Source organism: Manacus candei, unplaced genomic scaffold (assembly GCF_025592945.1).
Source record: "Manacus candei isolate 608988 ecotype Guabito, Panama unplaced genomic scaffold, ASM2559294v1 h1tg000042l, whole genome shotgun sequence".
Lineage (NCBI taxonomy): Eukaryota > Metazoa > Chordata > Aves > Passeriformes > Pipridae > Manacus > Manacus candei.
Genome location: NW_026138090.1, coordinates 721,238 through 740,829, shown reverse-complemented (window position 1 = coordinate 740,829; position 19,592 = coordinate 721,238). Strand labels below are relative to the sequence as shown.

Here is a 19,592-nt window from a genome sequence, read left to right as displayed (position 1 = left end):
TGCTGAATGAGAGAAATGGCCAACACTCAATCCCTGCACTGACTCGTGGAGGGATGGTAGCAAATGGTCTCTCAGGGTGGTTGAACTGATGGCAAAGGCTGGTCGGCAGCACAGAGGGAAACCCATCTGGGCTGGTGAACTGTGGGAAGACATCACTGCCCAGGAAGAGATGTTGACTGTGAAAGTATGTCATGGACATGCACATGACCGAGGAGTCGGACTATGGAACAACACTGCAACACCTGAGGCTCTACCAGTCGAGCTGACCCTGCCCAATCAGAACCCTTATGTACTGGAGACAAAGTCCCTGTGGTGCTTATGAGAAATGCATTAGGAAGGACAGTTTGGATTAGTCCTGCCTCGGGCAGAGGCAAACCCACTCGTGGGATTGATTTTGCTCAAGGACCTGAGTGCACGTGGGGAAAGTGGGGGAAACACGATGCGTACCTCAGGGGGATTTGATTTTGGGTGAGAACCATCTGTAAGTGTGGATTGCATATCTAATACTGGTTGCTGAATGAAACTGCCACTGTAACCAGGAAATACCATGGACAATGAGCATGGCCTCATCCGGTTGCACCAGTCATGGAGTCTGCTTTGCCCGTGACGCTGATCGGTGAGTGATCTGTCCTGATATTATCTCAGCTCATAACCCTTTGTTATATTTCCCTCCTCATTCCCAATGGAGATGGGAGTGAGAAAGCAGCTTTAGAGGGTACCAGGCATCCAGCCAGGGTCAATCCACTTCAGCAGATCAGTTTTTGTGTGCAGTCTGTTCTGTCCGACCTTTCTGGAAAGGGATCGGAGGGCTTTGGGGGTCTTGGGTGTTCCTGTTCTCCCCCTGCCATCCATGCTCACTTCTGGGCCTCATTCCTACACATGGGCTGTACTGTGTTGTGCTAATCTCCAGGAACTCCAACAAGGATATTTGTGCTGCCCTATGTCCCCATGGCCCCTTCTCCAGCCACATCTTGTTCTTTCCCGTGCTGTGTCATTATGAGCAATCCTTGGCAGACTCCATTCAGCTATTGGGGTTTGAGACATACACATTAGGCCCTTATCTTCTGATATTTTACAGCCCCCAAGGTGGTTGGTCTGGGGTGAGAGATGAGACACTGTAGGATGGTGAACAACAGCTGCTGAACTGAGAAGTTCAGGCTCAAGCTGGTACCTCTGGAAGTGACACAGCTTGTAGGAGCTGTTTGCAGCCTGATCCACTTGGTTCATGCACATTCCTAGCAGAAGAAACTGCAGTCTGATGGGGACACTTTAGTAAATGTGATGGCATCTTTAGATTGTATTTGGACACCCCTCCTCCTGCAAGGATGCTCTGGGGATTGTGACATCACCAGTGGTGGAAATTTCAGCAAGAAGCAACTTGTGGTTTATATATAAGATGACCATGCAATCCAGCACTGGAACAAATTATTTTTGTTGTGAACTACTCAGGAACTACATGAACTGGCACACACTGATCTTTTGATTGATACATTGAATACATTGATTATACTGAACAGAAAGTATACATTTCACAAAATCCTTTAGCCATAAATCTGCAGAAAAGGTTCAGAAGCACAGCAGAGAATGAAGTTATCCAAGCAGTGTATCACAGACAGAAATTTATCTCTGACCGGTCAAAGCTTCCTGTAGATCTGATGCCTGAGCCTGCCTATCTCACACTTCAGTTCCTACTTCTACAAGGTGTAGGTTTCAAAAGCAAGCAAACAAAATCTGGTTCCCAGCATCACAGAATCACTGCATTGCTGAGGTTTGGAGGGACCTCTGAAGATCTACTAGTCCAGAGCCCTGGTCAAGCAGGCTCAGCTAGAGCAGGTTGTCCAGGATCATGTCCACTTGGGGCTTGAGCATCTCCAGCAATGGAGACTCCACAACACCTGTGGGCAACCTGAGCCACCCTCGTCCCACAGCCTCCCTAAGGAGGGGAGGGACAAGTCAGCAGCACACTCTGAGGGACAGCTAATGAGGAGAGGAAGGAACTAAGACCTGTCTCTGGGCATGGAGCAAAAGGGAAACAAGGCAAAGCCCTTCTGGTCTCACTGAGAAGCTCTGATTTCCTTGTCCATGGGCTCTTCTCCAGCTCTTCCCTCCAGACTGCCAGGGCAAGGACTCATCCCTAAGAGCTCTCTGCCAGCATGGGCAGCAAAGTAAACCAGCTGGAGGCTCTGCCCACCTCTTTCTCCTTTTATCAGAGCAGGAGGAGGAGTTGCCCTGATGGACAGAGCTGGAAACCCACCAGAGAAGGGAGCAGGATGGACACTGCACAGGACACTTTTTCCCCTCTACTCTGCTCCTGAAAGACCCCACCTTCAGTACTGCCTCCAGCCCTGGGGCCACAACATGAGAAGGACACAAACCTGTTGGACCTCCACAGGAGGTCACGAAGGTACTCTGAGAGCTGGATCACCTCTGCTCTGGAGACAGGCTGAGAGAGCTGTGGGTGTTCAGTTGGAGAAGGCTCTTAGGAGAATTTAGATCCCATTCCAGTACCTGAAGAGTCTCCAGAATTGGAGAGGGGCTTTGTACAAGGACATGGAGTGATGGGAGAAGGGGGATTTAAACTGGCAGAAGGCAGGGTCAGGCTTTGAATCAGAAAGAAATTCTTCCCTGTGAGGTGGTGAAACACTGATACAGGTTGCTCAGCAAAGCTGTGTCTACCCCATCCCTGGAAGTGTTCAAGGCCAGGTTGGACATGGCTCTGAGCAACCTGGTCTAGTAGAAGGTGTCCCTGCTATTTTGCAGGGGGGTTTGGAACTGGATGATCCTTGAGGTTCCATTCCAACTCAAAGCATTCTGTGATTCTGTGATATTTGGGAAAAGCCCTCAAGCCTTTTGCATCCAGGATGTGAGGCTTATGTACGGGGACAGTCCACATGGAACAGAGAAACCGGTCCCCTGTTATACAGCTCAGCCAACTTTTCCTCCAGCGCCCCCAGCTTGAGGACCCGGATCTTGTCCTTATCGTTCTCCGCAATGGCCGCCCAAGCAATCACGGTGTTGTTGTTGGTCTTGCAGCAGGCACTGGCCCAGATGTGGCTGGGTACATTAACCCTCCCATCAGCGATGTAGGAGTTCCCAGGCACAGCACCCACAATGGCATAGGTGGTTTGACAGTCCTTGCTTTTCTTGGGCATCGTTTTCTGCTCATAGACATTCCATTTGCCGTTGTTGAGTGCAGTGTTCTGGGGCACTATGTTGGTGAGGGTGAAGGTCGCGTCCCTGCCGTCCTGGGTGTTGTGATGGGCAGCAGGGTTCAAATGGCCACGGTCCAAATCCTTAAGTTTAAGGTAGTCTTGGTAGACAGCCTGGCTCTCGCTGATATCATCTTGGCTGACTTCGTAAGTTTCTCTGAGGGTTGCCTCTGTTTCCATGTCTTTGGGCAAATTGTCCCGTATCAGCTTGACAGGTAAGGAAGAGGAAAGAAAACATGTTAGTATTGAGGATGGGAGTAATGGAGCAAGTCTCCCTGGAGCAGAAGTCTGTGAGTGTCAAGATCTAATTTCTTGTCATCTCATTGTATGGAAATGTATAAATCTAGAGAAATCCTATAGCTGCCCCTCCTGGCTGAACACAAGAGCTTTTAAGACAAAAGAAGCTCAGAATGTGACAGCTCTCCTTTTGACTTGTTGTAGGGGTCAGGTTTAAGGAAGGATGCCAGAGGGGCATCCTGGGAAATGAAGTCCCAAAGTACTCCCACTCATGGGCAGTGACATACCCATGGTGATTGGTTGTTAAGGTCACATGGTGTGACATGTTAACCCAGCAATAAGGTGGTGTCTCATTTTAATAAAGAGGATTTGTCTTTGAACCCCCAACCAACTAACTGGGTCCGTATGGTTTATTTATTTATTATATTAATAAAGCCATAACTTGTGACCTTTGTGATCCAGCCTGCAGCCTGTACTGAGAATGTGGCTGGATACATGAGACAATTAGAATTTTCCACTCCTAGGTTTGGTAAGAAACCTTCCCTGACATATTGATTCCATTTCATCCTGGCTCCACACCCCACATCTGCCCAGGGCTCTCCCCAGATCCTCCCACCCCCAGTCTGTCATTCTCTGATTCCATCTGTGGCTGCTACAGGTGTACCACACTCCTGGAACACCAGGGTTTGCCTCCTGTAACCCCAGACACAGGGAGACGTGTTGAAAAACCAGTCCTAGAGGTGAGGTTTCCCAGGGGGGGCTACAGGTCACTGCAACGATGAAGGTTTTTTTGACCTCAATGCAAATGGGCTCTGCTACTGCAGTCCTAATAATGTGTCTCAGAGCTGATCTGGAACAGCAAGTATCTTCTGCAGCTTCACTAAAAAGAAGTTAAAAATGATCAGCCTCTTCAACAGCTCATAATCCCCAAAGAGTCCTGAGGAACCCAAGTACTGAAAAAGGACCTCTGGAGAAAGTTACCAAAATCAAAGAGTTTGCAGGTGACCTGGCTCCGTGGTCTGGGAGGAAAAAGGCCAGGTTGGATGGGGCTCTGAGCAACCAGGTCTAGTGGGAGGTGGCCCTTCCCATGGCAGGGGGGTTGAATTGAGATGATCTTTGATGTTCTTTCCAACACAAACCCCTCTATGAGTCTATGATTCTATGAAAAGAGAGAAGCTTTATCCCCACTAAATGTGGAGACTGTGGTGGTGCAATATCATATTAGTTGTTTGAGTTCCAATAGGTACAAAGTGCAAATGGATTTTTTTTTTTTTTTGGTAACTCCAACACCTTTCTTTTCATGTTTGGAACAACATATTTCTTCTCCCTCTGGAACAGGGCAGATGGCTTTCTTCTGTCACTCATGAACACCTAAATTCCCTCCTGCTACTCTGTCCTTTGCAATGACCTGCACTTCGTCTCTTTCTGTTCCATAATTCCCTTGGGCTTTTTCACTGGAAGTCTGAAGGACATTTGGGAGAGCTCTGTTGTTTGGGGAGATCTCAGTGTCTGGTGGATCCTTCTGAACCAAGCCTGAGGCAATAGTGCTCAGGGGCAACTGGCCATGGCTGGAGATCACCCCCTTCTGACTGGACTGACACTGATGCTCCTCACTTTTCACTGCCTGAAATAGCACTCAATACATTCCCCAGGGTTCACCAAACCCTCTCATCACTCAGTGCCTGTGCCAAGGCTTTTTCCCTGGGCCATCTCACCCAATTCTGAGTTTCTCCTCACTTCTCTCAGGTCACTTACAAAGACAAATGGAGTCTTAACTGTGAGAAATTAAGCTCTGTCAGGGATGCAAAACAGCTCAGGGCAAAGTGGAGATCAGAATCCAGCAGGACTCTTGATCCCCCAAATTTAGCTGCTATTGGATGCCTTTTCCCCATCACTTGGTCTCCCACCACAGCAGGGTACAGAGAGGGGCATCGGTTTGACTTTGGAATGGAATGGGATTTGACTTATGTTGCTCTCAGGTCAATGCAGAAAACTGGACACCTTTGAGAAAGGACTCCTGCTCCTGCTGCTGTTTGAAATGCATCAGAGGAATCATGTGGTGCAGGTGTTTGAAGTGAGATGAGATGAATCCCATCCAGTGGGTCCATTTGCATGTGTGTGTATGGGGGTGGGAGGAAATAGAGATGTTTGGTTAAATGCTGCAGTTCATCTTTCAGTTACTGGAGGGTGACATGCTGTAAGAGAGGACACTCACCTGGGGCTCAACCATCCATAATGGTGTAACTCTCTTGCTAGTGTCAAACTGGTAGATGTAAGCAGAGTACACAGGAATACGCCTGTCTTTGTCATACAAGGTGGCATAGAAAGGCTGGTCTTTGAAGGTCTGGCAGATCCAGGTTGGGTTCTCTGGCAGCAGACCATTTGTTGCAGGCATTTTCTGGTAGAAAAACTCATTACATGTATTTACAAAGGACTCCACCACCTCGCCGTGTCCTAGCCAGAGGCAGCTCGCCCAGACCTGCAGCAGCAGCAGCCAGAGCATCGTGGGAGGATTTCAGGTGAAGGGCTCTTGCTCCCCTGGAAGGCAAATGCAGAGGGACACTCAGCTTGGAGAGAGCTGACCATGGCCTGCAGTCATTTTTGTGCAGGTGGGACACAGCTGGCTGACTCGAGGACTATGAGAGACCAAGAAGAGGGTACTGTCTGACCTCCTGGATATGCAAAACCGTCAGGGTAAAAAGGGTGAAATCTAAAAGAGGGTTAAGGTACAGGAGGCAGCAGAGGAAGAATTCATCTTTTGTCTGCCATTTGAAAGAAGGCAGACAGGAGAGGCAGCTGGAAGGATTCATGGGACAGAAAGCTGCCACAGCCCACCTGACACTGCAAAAGGGTCTGGGCTGAGGACTCCAGAAGACTTGACAAGGCACCTTGCACATTTGCTCTCTTCTGACCCTTTGCCCTGAGCTTTATCTCTTCATATCCAATCAGTTCAGGATATAGAGCTACACACACCCTTGTCTCACCCAAGATATCTGGTCCTTTTTCTCTTTACCAGCCCTGGATCAGGAACATGGGGACCAGTGATGAGGAAACTCAAAATTTGAGCCACAAGCAGTGGCTTTTTACAGTGCTCTGCAGAGCAGGACCATCTCTGCCCCAAATCAAGCAGAGAAGTTCCTGAAAGGTCCTTTCACACCAACCCCTCCATGAGCTTAAAATATACCTCACTTAATATCAGATTGAGAGAAACCAACTTACCATGGGAAATATGGGCTCAGGACTCTGCTCCCAGCCCCAGAGTGGCAGAGGACTTTGAAATGTCTCTGCTGCAGTCTGAGACTGGCTGTTTATATATGATCTCCTGGAAGGAAGAGTTGTAACATCTCCCACACAGGGTTTCAGACTACGTTTGCCCAGGAGTGTAGCCCGCTCCTATGTTTGTCCCGAGGTTTTTTGCAAGGTCATGGGTGGAATTTTGGTACTCCATAAGCTCGGCACCACACCTCACCCCCCTCCCTCCATTCTTATTTAACACTATGGTGTGAATTTTCCAGGTGACTTGGTTTGATTTTCTCTCCCAAATCCATCCTTCTGTCCTTGCCCTCCTTAATACAAAAAGTTAAAGAGCTGCACAATTCAGTGCATGCATAACCTCTCATTTCTCCATGGAAGGCAGATGGTGGAGCTCAGCAACTCCAGCCTATGCTTTGTCTGATCTATTTATTCCAAAGCTAAGGAAATACTTGAAATTATTGGAGTCAATGTTGAGAAAGGAGCAAGAGCTTGCCTTGAAGCAGAGTCTCAGAACAGGCAGCTGAGCCGCTCCTTGCCTCTTCTCCCTGGAGAAACAGTTGGCTGATCCCTCAGGAGTCCCACTGCAATATATAACCAGTTGTAAATCTGATAAACACAGAATTATAAAAAAAAGGAGAAGTTTTCTGTTGTTACTCAGGGGAGATTTGTTCCTCCTTGCACAGAAATTGGGTGACAGTTGCTATTTGCAATTTCTTCTGGGTTTCTCCAAAGGTAGCTGATTGAAGCCACAGGTCAGGAGCAGTTAACTGGGTCTGATAACATCCCTGTCCATTTCCTCATTCCCCAGGGGCCACAGCCACTGCTGCTGCAGCACCCACACAGGTTTCTGTTCCTGGCAGAACATCTCTGGTGCCCTTTGACCAACCTGTCTCGGGGCACCCCCAGATGTTCACAGTCAGCTCTTCTGCAGCCTCTCAGGAGATAATTAATATGACCAGCCTGCATATTTTCCCTTTCTGGATTGCCAAGGCTTTGTAAGAGCCCGTATTCCTGCCACCAGCCTGGGAAAGAGAAGGTGTTGGGGACACATTAGAGCCCCTTCCAATTCTTTAAGGGTGTGCAAGAGAGCAGGAGAGAGACTTTGCACAAGGGCTGGGAGTTGATAGGACAAGGTGGAATGGCTTTAAACTGAAGGAGTGTAGATTTAGTTTGGATATGAGGAAGAAACTCTTGGCTGTGAAGGTGGTGAGACAGTGGCACAGATTGCCCAGAGGAGCTGTGGCTGCCCCATCCCTGGAAATGTTCAAGGCCAGGTTCGATGGGGCTCTGAGCAGCTTGGTCTAGTGGAAGGTGTCTTTGCCCATGGCAGCAGATTGGATCCAGATAATCTTGAAGGGCCCTTCCAAGACTCAAAATGAGTCTTCTATGAGTCTATAATCCTTCATTCACTACTAAACAGGACTCATTTTCATCCACTTCCAAACATCTAGGAATACTGGAAAACAAATTGGTTGTCACCACCAGAAATGACCAGAAGAAGTGTGATAGACCCAAGTGTGTTTGAAGGAAGTCGTTGAGTCCTGTGGTTTATTTTGTCCCTGATAACCTGGAACTGGCATCTTAAAGTGGTTTTGAGGCAGATAAGGGACAAGGCTGATAAGAAGCAGATTCGGTAGAGCTGGGGCAATCCTTTGTATCATTTTTATCATATTTCCTCCTTTCTGATGAGGCCCAACTGGCCTGACAAAGCAGCAGTTGCAAGAAGCAAGGCCAAACTGTGCTCAAGTCACTAGAAAGATCCATAAACCACCAAAGACCCCCGGAGCATCCCCTGACTCAGTTCCACAGTGTAGCACCACACTGTGTAAAACCCCACTCCAGGGAAGGCAGTGGGGCATTCTCATGAGAGCTGGAATGAATAGAACCCATCCAACTCTCTGTGTCTCTGGCCCCCACCCCCAAAGAATCAAGGCTACAGACACTGAAATTGCAGGTCTCGTTGCCAGATCCATGGGTGGTGATCTCCTTCCTCTCCACTATCTGCTCTTGTCCTTTCCTTCTCTTTCCTTCTGTCTTCTCCTTAGATTTTTTCTTCTTGACATTTCTATACTTTTATAGAAAACAACCAAAATGTCTGCAAACATCCTTTCCACTGCAACCAGGTTGTTTTAAAATAAACCTGCCTCGTACAGACACTGGTCATTCAGCATCATCTCGACCCCAATGATCTGTTAGAAAAACCAAGGTCACCCTGGCCAGAGGTTGCTGGTAAAAACAAGCCATGAACGTTTCATCACACCCCAGGAGTCTAGGAGCTCCTGGTTTTCCATTTCACTGCTTTTTTATGCATTTTAATAACAGTTGTAGGAAGTCCCTCCTATCTCCCCCTATCTAAGGGACTTGAAGTCCCAGCAGCTCTGGTTTTGGCTAAGCAGGATTTGCCCTGTTAAGAGTTGGTTCTCAGCACTCCCTGTGCAGTCAAGACAAGAGGAATACACACGTCCAGGGCACAGCTGCCACCAGGCAGATGAAGGTAATTACACTACAGAAGTGCTCACTTCTCTCTGATGACCAGAAGGATTCCCAGAGGGACAAGCTCTGCTTGACACCTCTCAGATTACACGAGGTGAGTCCCACTCTGTGTTGACATCCCTACACTCGAGATGTCTGTATTCCATTACTTAGACAAAGAATACCATCAAAATACAGAAGCCATCCTTTGCCAATTCCCTTCCTCATGGGCAGGCCTCTGACGCAAACATCCTCTCCCCATTCATTGTCATGATCTTGACCTGTCAATCCCAGCAGGAATTTCAGGGGAATGTCCTAACCTGCTGCAGTCACAGCACCTTCCCTGTGTGGGAGGATATTTTCCTGAGAGAACAACAGATAAATAATCAATGTAGCAAGAACAGACGGGAAGTGTCCACTGCATGCAATTCTGTCTTAGTGATCTCACATCCAGGTGTTTGATGTGCTTGTAAAAGACAATAGGCGGTGAGGATCAGAGATTATTTCTCCTACTGCTTGGCAGGGTTGGCTGGGGTTAGAGCTGTGCTCCAAGTGTTACTCAATCCCCAGATAGCTGCTGGTACCAAAGATCACCTGGCATGAAGATGAGCTCAGGCTAAACTAGTCATGGGCTAGATTCAAATTCTGGTTCCTGAGCAGTGCAGTCAAAAGCTCCTTGTGCAGGTGACTCGCTCAGAGTCAGACCTCCTGCTAGACCAAGGGCCAGCCCATGGATGCAACTGAGCAAGTCCAAAGTTTATGCATCCTCTGGGCTGACTCTTCTCCTTGGGATCCAACCTTTCCCTGCAACTGTGTGTTCCTCACAGTGTTTTTTTCCACAGCAGGCATTGGAGTCAGGATTGCTTTAGTCAGGTCACCTGTGATGACAGTCCATGGCATTATAACATCAAAGGTAATAGGGGTCATTGGGGATGTGTATTCAGTGTTGTTCTCCTGCCCTGACCTTGACTGCTGCCTCTAGGGATTTATTAACCATCTCCCCCAGTCTGTGGGGAGAACAGGAGAGGACAATTTTTCCCAGCCTTTTACCCCCTTCTCTTCCTTCAGGTCTGCTACAACAGTTTTTGAGAACAATGAATTCCCTCTGGATGTTAAGGACAGCATATTCTTATTGCTAATTCTACTATGTCTCCTCTGTACAGTTGACATCATGTTTAGAGACAGGACAAAGATTTCTTGGCAAGTTGTCCAGAGACCTGCCCTAGGGATGAATAACCCTGAGTGGCAGGGAATATGGGACAAAATGGACCAGCTTTTGAAGGAGTATTCTGCTCCTGTGGTTTTGAAGTTCACCCCTGCCCAGGTGCAGGGCCCTCATAAAGGAGCAGAATATTTGAAAGAAAACTACTGTGGCCATTCCAGAGAGATGCAAAATTATGCAAAGTGCTGGGCCCTGGCTACTGCCTACTGGACACTGCCCCTTGGGGTACAGCACCTTCAGGGGGAGGGGAAGGAAAACAGACCCACGGACACCACCAAGGCAGGTTGCAGAACTGGAAGCCCTCCAGCTGCCTTTAGATATCACTGAATGAGAGAAATGGCCAACACTCAATCCCTGCACTGACTCGTGGAGGGATGGTAGCAAATGGTCTCTCAGGGTGGTTGAACTGATGGCAAAGGCCGATTGGCAGTGCAGAGGTGGAAACCCATCTGGGCTGGTGAACTGTGGGAAGACATCACTGCCCAGGAAGAGATGTTGACTGTGAAAGTATGTCATGGACATGCACATGACCAAGGAGTCGGACTATGGAACAACACTGCAACACCTGAGGCTCTACCAGTCGAGCTGACCCTGCCCAATCAGAACCCTTATGTACTGGAGACAAAGTCCCTGTGGTGCTTATGAGAAATGCATTAGGAAGGACAGTTTGGATTAGTCCTGCCTCGGGCAGAGGCAAACCCACTCGTGGGATTGATTTTGCTCAAGGACCTGAGTGCATTTGGGGAAAGTGGGGGAAACACGATGCGTACCTCAGGGGGATTTGATTTTGGGTGAGAACCATCTGTAAGCGTGGATTGCATATATAATACTGGTTGCTGAATGAAACTGCCACTGTAACCAGGAAATACCATGGACAATGAGCATGGACTCATCCGGTTGCACCAGTCATGGAGTCTGCTTTGCCCGTGACGCTGATCGGTGAGTGATCTGTCCTGATACTTACCTCAGCTCATAACCCTTTGTTATATTTCCCTCCTCATTCCCAATGGAGATGGGAGTGAGAAAGCAGCTTTAGAGGGTACCAGGCATCCAGCCAGGGTCAATCCACTTCAGCAGATCAGTTTTTGTGTGCAGTCTGTTCTGTCCGACCTTTCTGGAAAGGGATCGGAGGGCTTTGGGGGTCTTGGGTGTTCCTGTTCTCCCCCTGCCATCCATGCTCACTTCTGGGCCTCATTCCTACACATGGGCTGTACTGTGTTGTGCTTATCTCCAGGAACTCCAACAAGGATATTTGTGCTGCCCTATGTCCCCATGGCCCCTTCTCCAGCCACATCTTGTTCTTTCCAGTGCTGTGTCATTATGAGCAATCCTTGGCAGACTCCGTGCAGCTATTGGGGTTTGAGACATACACATTAGGCCCTTATCTTCTGATATTTTACAGCCCCCAAGGTGGTTGGTCCGGGGTGAGAGATGAGACACTGTAGGATGGTGAACAACAGCTGCTGAACTGAGAAGTTCAGGCTCAAGCTGGTACCTCTGGAAGTGACACAGCTTGTAGGAGCTGTTTGCAGCCTGATCCACTTGGTTCATGCACATTCCTAGCAGAAGTAACTGCAGTCTGATGGGGACACTTTAGTAAATGTGATGGCATCTTTAGATTGTATTTGGACACCCCTCCTCCTGCAAGGATGCTCTGGGGATTGTGACATCACCAGTGGTGGAAATTTCAGCAAGAAGCAACTTGTGGTTTATATATAAGATGACCCTGCAATCCAGCACTGGAACAAATTATTTTTGTTGTGAACTACTCAGGAACTACATGATCTGGCACACACTGATCTTTTGATTGATACATTGAATACATTGATTATACTGAACAGAAAGTATACATTTCACAAAATCCTTTAGCCATAAATCTGCAGAAAAGGTTCAGAAGCACAGCAGAGAATGAAGTTATCCAAGCAGTGTATCACAGACAGAAATTTATCTCTGACCGGTCAAAGCTTCCTGTAGATCTGATGCCTGAGCCTGCCTATCTCACACTTCAGTTCCTACTTCTACAAGGTGTAGGTTGCAAAAGCAAGCAAACAAAATCCCAGCATCACAGAATCACTGCATTGTTGAGGTTTGGAGGGACCTCTCAAGATCTCCTAGTCCAGAGCCCTGGTCAAGCAGGCTCAGCTAGAGCAGGTTGTCCAGGATCATGTCCACTTGGGGCTTGAGCATCTCCAGCAATGGAGACTCCACAACACCTGTGGGCAACCTGAGCCACCCTCGTCCCACAGCCTTCCTAAGGAGGTGAGGGACAAGTCAGCAGCACACTCTGAGGGACAGCTAATGAGGAGAGGAAGGAACTGAGACCTGTCTCTGGGCATGGAGCAAAAGGGAAACAAGGCAAAGCCCTTCTGGTCTCACTGAGAAGCTCTGATTTCCTTGTCCATGGGCTCTTCTCCACCTGTTCCCTCCAGACTGCCAGGGCAAGGACTCATCCCTAAGAGCTCTCTGCCAGCATGGGCAGCAAAGTAAACCAGCTGGAGGCTCTGCCCACCTCTTTCTCCTTTTATCAGAGCAGGAGGAGGAGTTGCCCTGAGGGACAGAGCTGGAAACCCACCAGAGAAGGGAGCAGGATGGACACTGCACAGGACACTTTTTCCCCTCTACTCTGCTCCTGAAAGACCCCACCTTCAGTACTGCCTCCAGCCCTGGGGCCACAACATGAGAAGGACACAAACCTGTTGGACCTCCACAGGAGGTCACAAAGGTACTCTGAGAGCTGGATCACCTCTGCTCTGGAGACAGGCTGAGAGAGCTGTGGGTGTTCAGTTGGAGAAGGCTCTTAGGAGAATTTAGATCCCATTCCAGTACCTGAAGAGTCTCCAGAATTGGAGAGGGGCTTTGTACAAGGACATGGAGTGATGGGAGAAGGGGGATTTAAACTGGCAGAAGGCAGGGTCAGGCTTTGAATCAGAAAGAAATTCTTCCCTGTGAGGTGGTGAAACACTGATACAGGTTGCTCAGCAAAGCTGTGTCTACCCCATCCATGGAAGTGTTCAAGGCCAGGTTGGACATGGCTCTGAGCAACCTGGTCTAGTAGAAGGTGTCCCTGCTATTTTGCAGGGGGGTTTGGAACTGGATGATCCTTGAGGTTCCATTCCAACTCAAAGCATTCTGTGATTCTGTGATATTTGGGAAAAGCCCTCAAGCCTTTTGCATCCAGGATGTGAGGCTTATGTACGGGGACAGTCCACATGGAACAGAGAAACTGGTCCCCTGTTATACAGCTCAGCCAACTTTTCCTCCAGCGCCCCCAGCTTGAGGACCCGGATCTTGTCCTTATCATTCTCCGCAATGGCCCCCCAAGCAATCACGGTGTTGTTGTTGGTCTTGCAGCAGGCACTGGCCCAGATGTGGCTGGGTACATTAACCCTCCCACCAGCAATGGAGGAGTTCCCAGGCACAGCACCCACAATGGCATAGGTGGTTTGACAGTCCTTGCTTTTCTTGGGCATCGTTTTCTGCTCATAGACATTCCATTTGCCGTTGTTGAGTGCAGTGTTCTGGGGCACTATGTTGGTGAGGGTGAAGGTCGCGTCCCTGCCGTCCTGGGTGTCGTGATGGGCAGCGGGGTTCAAATGGCCACGGTCCAAATCCTTAAGTTTAAGGTAGTCTTGGTAGACAGCCTGGCTCTCGCTGATATCATCTTGGCTGACTTCGTAAGTTTCTCTGAGGGTTGCCTCTGTTTCCATGTCTTTGGGCAAATTGTCCCGTATCAGCTTGACAGGTAAGGAAGAGGAAAGAAAACATGTTAGTATTGAGGATGGGAGTAATGGAGCAAGTCTCCCTGGAGCAGAAGTCTGTGAGTGTCAAGATCTAATTTCTTGTCATCTCATTGTATGGAAATGTATAAATCTAGAGAAATCCTGTAGCTGCCCCTCCTGGCTGAACACAAGAGCTTTTAAGACAAAAGAAGCTCAGAATGTGACAGCTCTCCTTTTGACTTGTTGTAGGGGTCAGGTTTAAGGAAGGATGCCAGGGGGGCATCCAGGGAAATGAAGTCCCAAAGTACTCCCACTCATGGGCAGTGACATACCCATGGTGATTGGTTGTTAAGGTCACATGGTGTGACATGTTAACCCAGCTATAAGGTGGTGTCTCATTTTAATAAAGAGGATTTGTCTTTGAACCCCCAACCAACTAACTGGGTCCGTATGGTTTATTTACTTATTATATTAATAAAGCCATAACTTGTGACCTTTGTGATCCAGCCTGCAGCCTCTACTGAGAATGTGGCTGGATACATGAGACAATTAGAATTTTCCACTCCTAGGTTTGGTAAGAAACCTTCCCTGACATATTGATTCCATTTCATCCTGGCTCCACACCCCACATCTGCCCAGGGCTCTCCCCAGATCCTCCCACCCCCAGTCTGTCATTCTCTGATTCCATGTGTTGCTGCTACAGGTGTACCACACTCCTGGAACACCAGGGTTTGCTTCCTGTAACCCCAGACACAGGGAGACGTGTTGAAAAACCAGTCCTAGAGGTGAGGTTTCCCAGGGGGGGCTACAGGTCACTGCAACGATGAAGGTTTTTTTGACCTCAATGCAAATGGGCTCTGCTACTGCAGTCCTAATAATGTGTCTCAGAGCTGATCTGGAACAGCAAGTATCTTCTGCAGCTTCACTAAAAAGAAGTTAAAAATGATCAGCCTCTTCAACAGCTCATAATCCCCAAAGAGTCCTGAGGAACCCAAGTACTGAAAAAGGACCTCTGGAGAAAGTTACCAAAATCAAAGAGTTTGCAGGTGACCTGGCTCCGTGGTCTGGGAGGAAAAAGGCCAGGTTGGATGGGGCTCTGAGCAACCAGGTCTAGTGGGAGGTGGCCCTTCCCATGGCAGGGGGGTTGAATTGAGATGATCTTTGATGTTCTTTCCAACACAAACCCCTCTATGAGTCTATGATTCTATGAAAAGAGAGAAGCTTTATCCCCACTAAATGTGGAGACTGTGGTGGTGCAATATCATATTAGTTGTTTGAGTTCCAATAGGTACAAAGTGCAAATGGATTTTTTTTTTTTTTGGTAACTCCAACACCTTTCTTTTCATGTTTGGAACAACATATTTCTTCTCCCTCTGGAACAGGGCAGATGGCTTTCTTCTGTCACTCATGAACACCTAAATTCCCTCCTGCTACTCTGTCCTTTGCAATGACCTGCACTTCGTCTCTTTCTGTTCCATAATTCCCTTGGGCTTTTTCACTGGAAGTCTGAAGGACATTTGAGAGAGCTCTGTTGTTTGGGGAGATCTCAGTGTCTGGTGGATCCTTCTGAACCAAGCCTGAGGCAATAGTGCTCAGGGGCAACTGGCCATGGCTGGAGATCACCCCCTTCTGACTGGACTGACACTGATGCTCCTCACTTTTCACTGCCTGAAATAGCACTCAATACATTCCCCAGGGTTCACCAAACCCTCTCATCACTCAGTGCCTGTGCCAAGGCTTTTTCCCTGGGCCATCTCACCCAATTCTGAGTTTCTCCTCACTTCTCTCAGGTCACTTACAAAGACAAATGGAGTCTTAACTGTGAGAAATTAAGCTCTGTCAGGGATGCAAAACAGCTCAGGGCAAAGTGGAGATCAGAATCCAGCAGGACTCTTGATCCCCCAAATTTAGCTGCTATTGGATGCCTTTTCCCCATCACTTGGTCTCCCACCACAGCAGGGTACAGAGAGGGGCATCGGTTTGACTTTGGAATGGAATGGGATTTGACTTATGTTGCTCTCAGGTCAATGCAGAAAACTGGACACCTTTGAGAAAGGACTCCTCCTGCTCCTGCTGCTGTTTGAAATGCATCAGAGGAATCATGTGGTGCAGGTGTTTGAAGTGAGATGAGATGAATCCCATCCAGTGGGTCCATTTGCATGTGTGTGTATGGGGGTGGGAGGAAATAGAGATGTTTGGTTAAATGCTGCAGTTCATCTTTCAGTTACTGGAGGGTGACATGCTGTAAGAGAGGACACTCACCTGGGGCTCAACCATCCATAATGGTGTAACTCTCTTGCTAGTGTCAAACTGGTAGATGTAAGCAGAGTACACAGGAATACGCCTGTCTTTGTCATACAAGGTGGCATAGAAAGGCTGGTCTTTGAAGGTCTGGCAGATCCAGGTTGGGTTCTCTGGCAGCAGACCATTTGTTGCAGGCATTTTCTGGTAGAAAAACTCATTACATGTATTTACAAAGGACTCCACCACCTCGCCGTGTCCTAGCCAGAGGCAGCTCGCCCAGACCTGCAGCAGCAGCAGCCAGAGCATCGTGGGAGGATTTCAGGTGAAGGGCTCTTGCTCCCCTGGAAGGCAAATGCAGAGGGACACTCAGCTTGGAGAGAGCTGACCATGGCCTGCAGTCATTTTTGTGCACGTGGGACACAGCTGGCTGATAAGAGGACTATGAGAGACCAAGAAGAGGGTACTGTCTGACCTCCTGGATATGCAAAACCGTCAGGGTAAAAAGGGTGAAATCTAAAAGAGGGTTAAGGTACAGGAGGCAGCAGAGGAAGAATTCATCTTTTGTCTGCCATTTGAAAGAAGGCAGGCAGGAGAGGCAGCTGGAAGGATTCATGGGACAGAAAGCTGCCACAGCCCACCTGACACTGCAAAAGGGTCTGGGCTGAGGACTCCAGAAGACTTGACAAGGTACCGTGCACATTTGCTCTCTTCTGACCCTTTGCCCTGAGCTTTATCTCTTCATATCCAATCAGTTCAGGATATAGAGCTACACACACCCTTGTCTCACCCAAGATATCTGGTCCTTTTTCTCTTTACCAGCCCTGGATCAGGAACATGGGGACCAGTGATGAGGAAACTCAAAATTTGAGCCACAAGCAGTGGCTTTTTACAGTGCTCTGCAGAGCAGCACCATCTCTGCCCCAAATCAAGCAGAGAAGTTCCTGAAAGGTCCTTTCGCACCAACCCCTCCATGAGCTTAAAATATACCTCACTTAATATCAGATTGAGAGAAACCAACTTACCATGGGAAATATGGGCTCAGGACTCTGCTCCCAGCCCCAGAGTGGCAGAGGACTTTGAAATGTCTCTGCTGCAGTCTGAGACTGGCTGTTTATATATGATCTCCTGGAAGGAAGAGTTGTAACATCTCCCACACAGGGTTTCAGACTACGTTTGCCCAGGAGTGTAGCCCGCTCCTATGTTTGTCCAGAGGTTTTTTGCAAGGTCATGGGTGGAATTTTGGTACTCCATAAGCTCGGCACCACACCTCACCCCCCTCCCTCCATTCTTATTTAACACTATGGTGTGAATTTTCCAGGTGACTTGGTTTGATTTTCTCTCCCAAATCCATCCTTCTGTCCTTGCCCTCCTTAATACAAAAAGTTAAAGAGCTGCACAATTCAGTGCATGCATAACCTCTCATTTCTCCATGGAAGGCAGATGGTGGAGCTCAGCAACTCCAGCCTATGCTTTGTCTGATCTATTTATTCCAAAGCTAAGGAAATACTTGAAATTATTGGAGTCAATGTTGAGAAAGGAACAAGAGCTTACCTTGAAGCAGAGTCTCAGAACAGGCAGCTGAGCCGCTCCTTGCCTCTTCTCCCTGGAGAAACAGTTGGCTGATCCCTCAGGAGTCCCACTGCAATATATAACCAGTTGTAAATCTGATAAACACAGAATTATAAAAAAAAGGAGAAGTTTTCTGTTGTTACTCAGGGGAGATTTGTTCCTCCTTGCACAGAAATTGGGTGACAGTTGCTATTTGCAATTTCTTCTGGGTTTCTCCAAAGGTAGCTGATTGAAGCCACAGGTCAGGAGCAGTTAACTGGGTCTGATAACATCCCTGTCCATTTCCTCATTCCCCAGGGGCCACAGCCACTGCTGCTGCAGCACCCACACAGGTTTCTGTTCCTGGCAGAACATCTCTGGTGCCCTTTGACCAACCTGTCTCGGAGCACCCCCAGATGTTCACAGTCAGCTCTTCTGCAGCCTCTCAGGAGATAATTAATATGACCAGCCTGCATATTTTCCCTTTCTGGATTGCCAAGGCTTTGTAAGAGCCCGTATTCCTGCCACCAGCCTGGGAAAGAGAAGGTGTTGGGGACACATTAGAGCCCCTTCCAATTCTTTAAGGGTGTGCAAGAGAGCAGGAGAGAGACTTTGCACAAGGGCCTGGAGTTGATAGGACAAGGTGGAATGGCTTTAAACTGAAGGAGTGTAGATTTAGTTTGGATATGAGGAAGAAACTCTTTGCTGTGAAGGTGGTGAGACAGTGGCACAGGTTGCCCAGAGAAGCTGTGGCTGCCCCATCCCTGGAAATGTTCAAGGCCAGGTTCGATGGGGCTCTGAGCAGCTTGGTCTAGTGGAAGGTGTCTTTGCCCATGGCAGCAGATTGGATCCAGATAATCTTGAAGGGCCCTTCCAAGACTCAAAATGAGTCTTCTATGAGTCTATAATCCTTCATTCACTACTAAACAGGACTCATTTTCATCCACTTCCAAACATCTAGGAATACTGGAAAACAAATTGGTTGTCACCACCAGAAATGACCAGAAGAAGTGTGATAGACCCAAGTGTGTTTGAAGGAAGTCGTTGAGTCCTGTGGTTTATTTTGTCCCTGATAACCTGGAACTGGCATCTTAAAGTGGTTTTGAGGCAGATAAGGGACAAGGCTGATAAGAAGCAGATTCGGTAGAGCTGGGGCAATCCTTTGTATCATTTTTATCATATTTCCTCCTTTCTGATGAGGCCCAACTGGCCTGACAAAGCAGCAGTTGCAAGAAGCAAGGCCAAACTGTGCTCAAGTCACTAGAAAGATCCATAAACCACCAAAGACCCCCGGAGCATCCCCTGACTCAGTTCCACAGTGTAGCACCACACTGTGTAAAACCCCACTCCAGGGAAGGCAGTGGGGCATTCTCATGAGAGCTGGAATGAATAGAACCCATCCAACTCTCTGTGTCTCTGGCCCCCACCCCCAAAGAATCAAGGCTACAGACACTGAAATTGCAGGTCTCGTTGCCAGATCCATGGGTGGTGATCTCCTTCCTCTCCACTATCTGCTCTTGTCCTTTCCTTCTCTTTCCTTCTGTCTTCTCCTTAGATTTTTTCTTCTTGACATTTCTATACTTTTATAGAAAACAACCAAAATGTCTGCAAAGATCCTTTCCACTGCAACCAGGTTGTTTTAAAATAAACCTGCCTCGTACAGACACTGGTCATTCAGCATCATCT

General features: G+C 48.2%; 5 protein-coding genes across 10 annotated transcripts in view; all 5 read right to left on the bottom strand.

Annotated features, from left to right (window-relative positions):
• LOC127474467 (endonuclease domain-containing 1 protein-like) overlaps positions 1–18,023 on the bottom strand; it is a 46,830-nt gene extending 28,807 nt beyond the window's left edge. The window contains exon 1 of one of the 3 annotated variants that reach the window (XM_051795253.1): positions 17,910–18,023. The gene's annotated coding sequence lies outside the window, so the exon portion shown is untranslated. Of the gene's footprint in view, positions 1–6,665; positions 6,769–17,380; positions 17,484–17,909 lie in introns of those variants that run through there. The other 2 variants (XM_051795255.1, XM_051795256.1) reach the window with 2 other exon arrangements.
• LOC127474472 (endonuclease domain-containing 1 protein-like) overlaps positions 1–19,592 on the bottom strand; it is a 48,120-nt gene that overhangs the window by 19,285 nt on the left and 9,243 nt on the right. Inside the window, exon 4 of the mRNA XM_051795261.1 lies at positions 13,139–13,221. The gene's annotated coding sequence lies outside the window, so the exon portion shown is untranslated. The remainder of the gene's footprint in view (positions 1–13,138; positions 13,222–19,592) is intronic.
• The window catches only part of LOC127474466 (endonuclease domain-containing 1 protein-like), a 47,542-nt gene that overhangs the window by 18,709 nt on the left and 9,241 nt on the right, over positions 1–19,592 (bottom strand). Inside the window, exon 1 of one of the 4 annotated variants that reach the window (XM_051795246.1) lies at positions 17,910–18,023. The exons of 1 other annotated variant lie outside the window; for it this stretch is intronic. The gene's annotated coding sequence lies outside the window, so the exon portion shown is untranslated. Of the gene's footprint in view, positions 1–6,665; positions 6,769–17,380; positions 17,484–17,909; positions 18,024–19,592 lie in introns of those variants that run through there. 2 more of the 4 variants (XM_051795248.1, XM_051795250.1) reach the window with 2 other exon arrangements.
• LOC127474470 (endonuclease domain-containing 1 protein-like) lies at positions 2,784–18,023 on the bottom strand. Its single transcript, XM_051795258.1, has 3 exons — positions 17,910–18,023; positions 5,662–5,984; positions 2,784–3,416 (listed from the first exon to the last, which is right to left on the bottom strand). Exons 2-3 carry the CDS (start codon positions 5,947–5,949, stop codon positions 2,871–2,873), a joined length of 834 nt encoding a protein of 277 aa, XP_051651218.1. The 5' UTR covers positions 5,950–5,984; positions 17,910–18,023; the 3' UTR covers positions 2,784–2,870.
• LOC127474469 (endonuclease domain-containing 1 protein-like) lies at positions 13,569–18,023 on the bottom strand. Its single transcript, XM_051795257.1, has 3 exons — positions 17,910–18,023; positions 16,377–16,699; positions 13,569–14,129 (listed from the first exon to the last, which is right to left on the bottom strand). Exons 2-3 carry the CDS (start codon positions 16,662–16,664, stop codon positions 13,584–13,586), a joined length of 834 nt encoding a protein of 277 aa, XP_051651217.1. The 5' UTR covers positions 16,665–16,699; positions 17,910–18,023; the 3' UTR covers positions 13,569–13,583.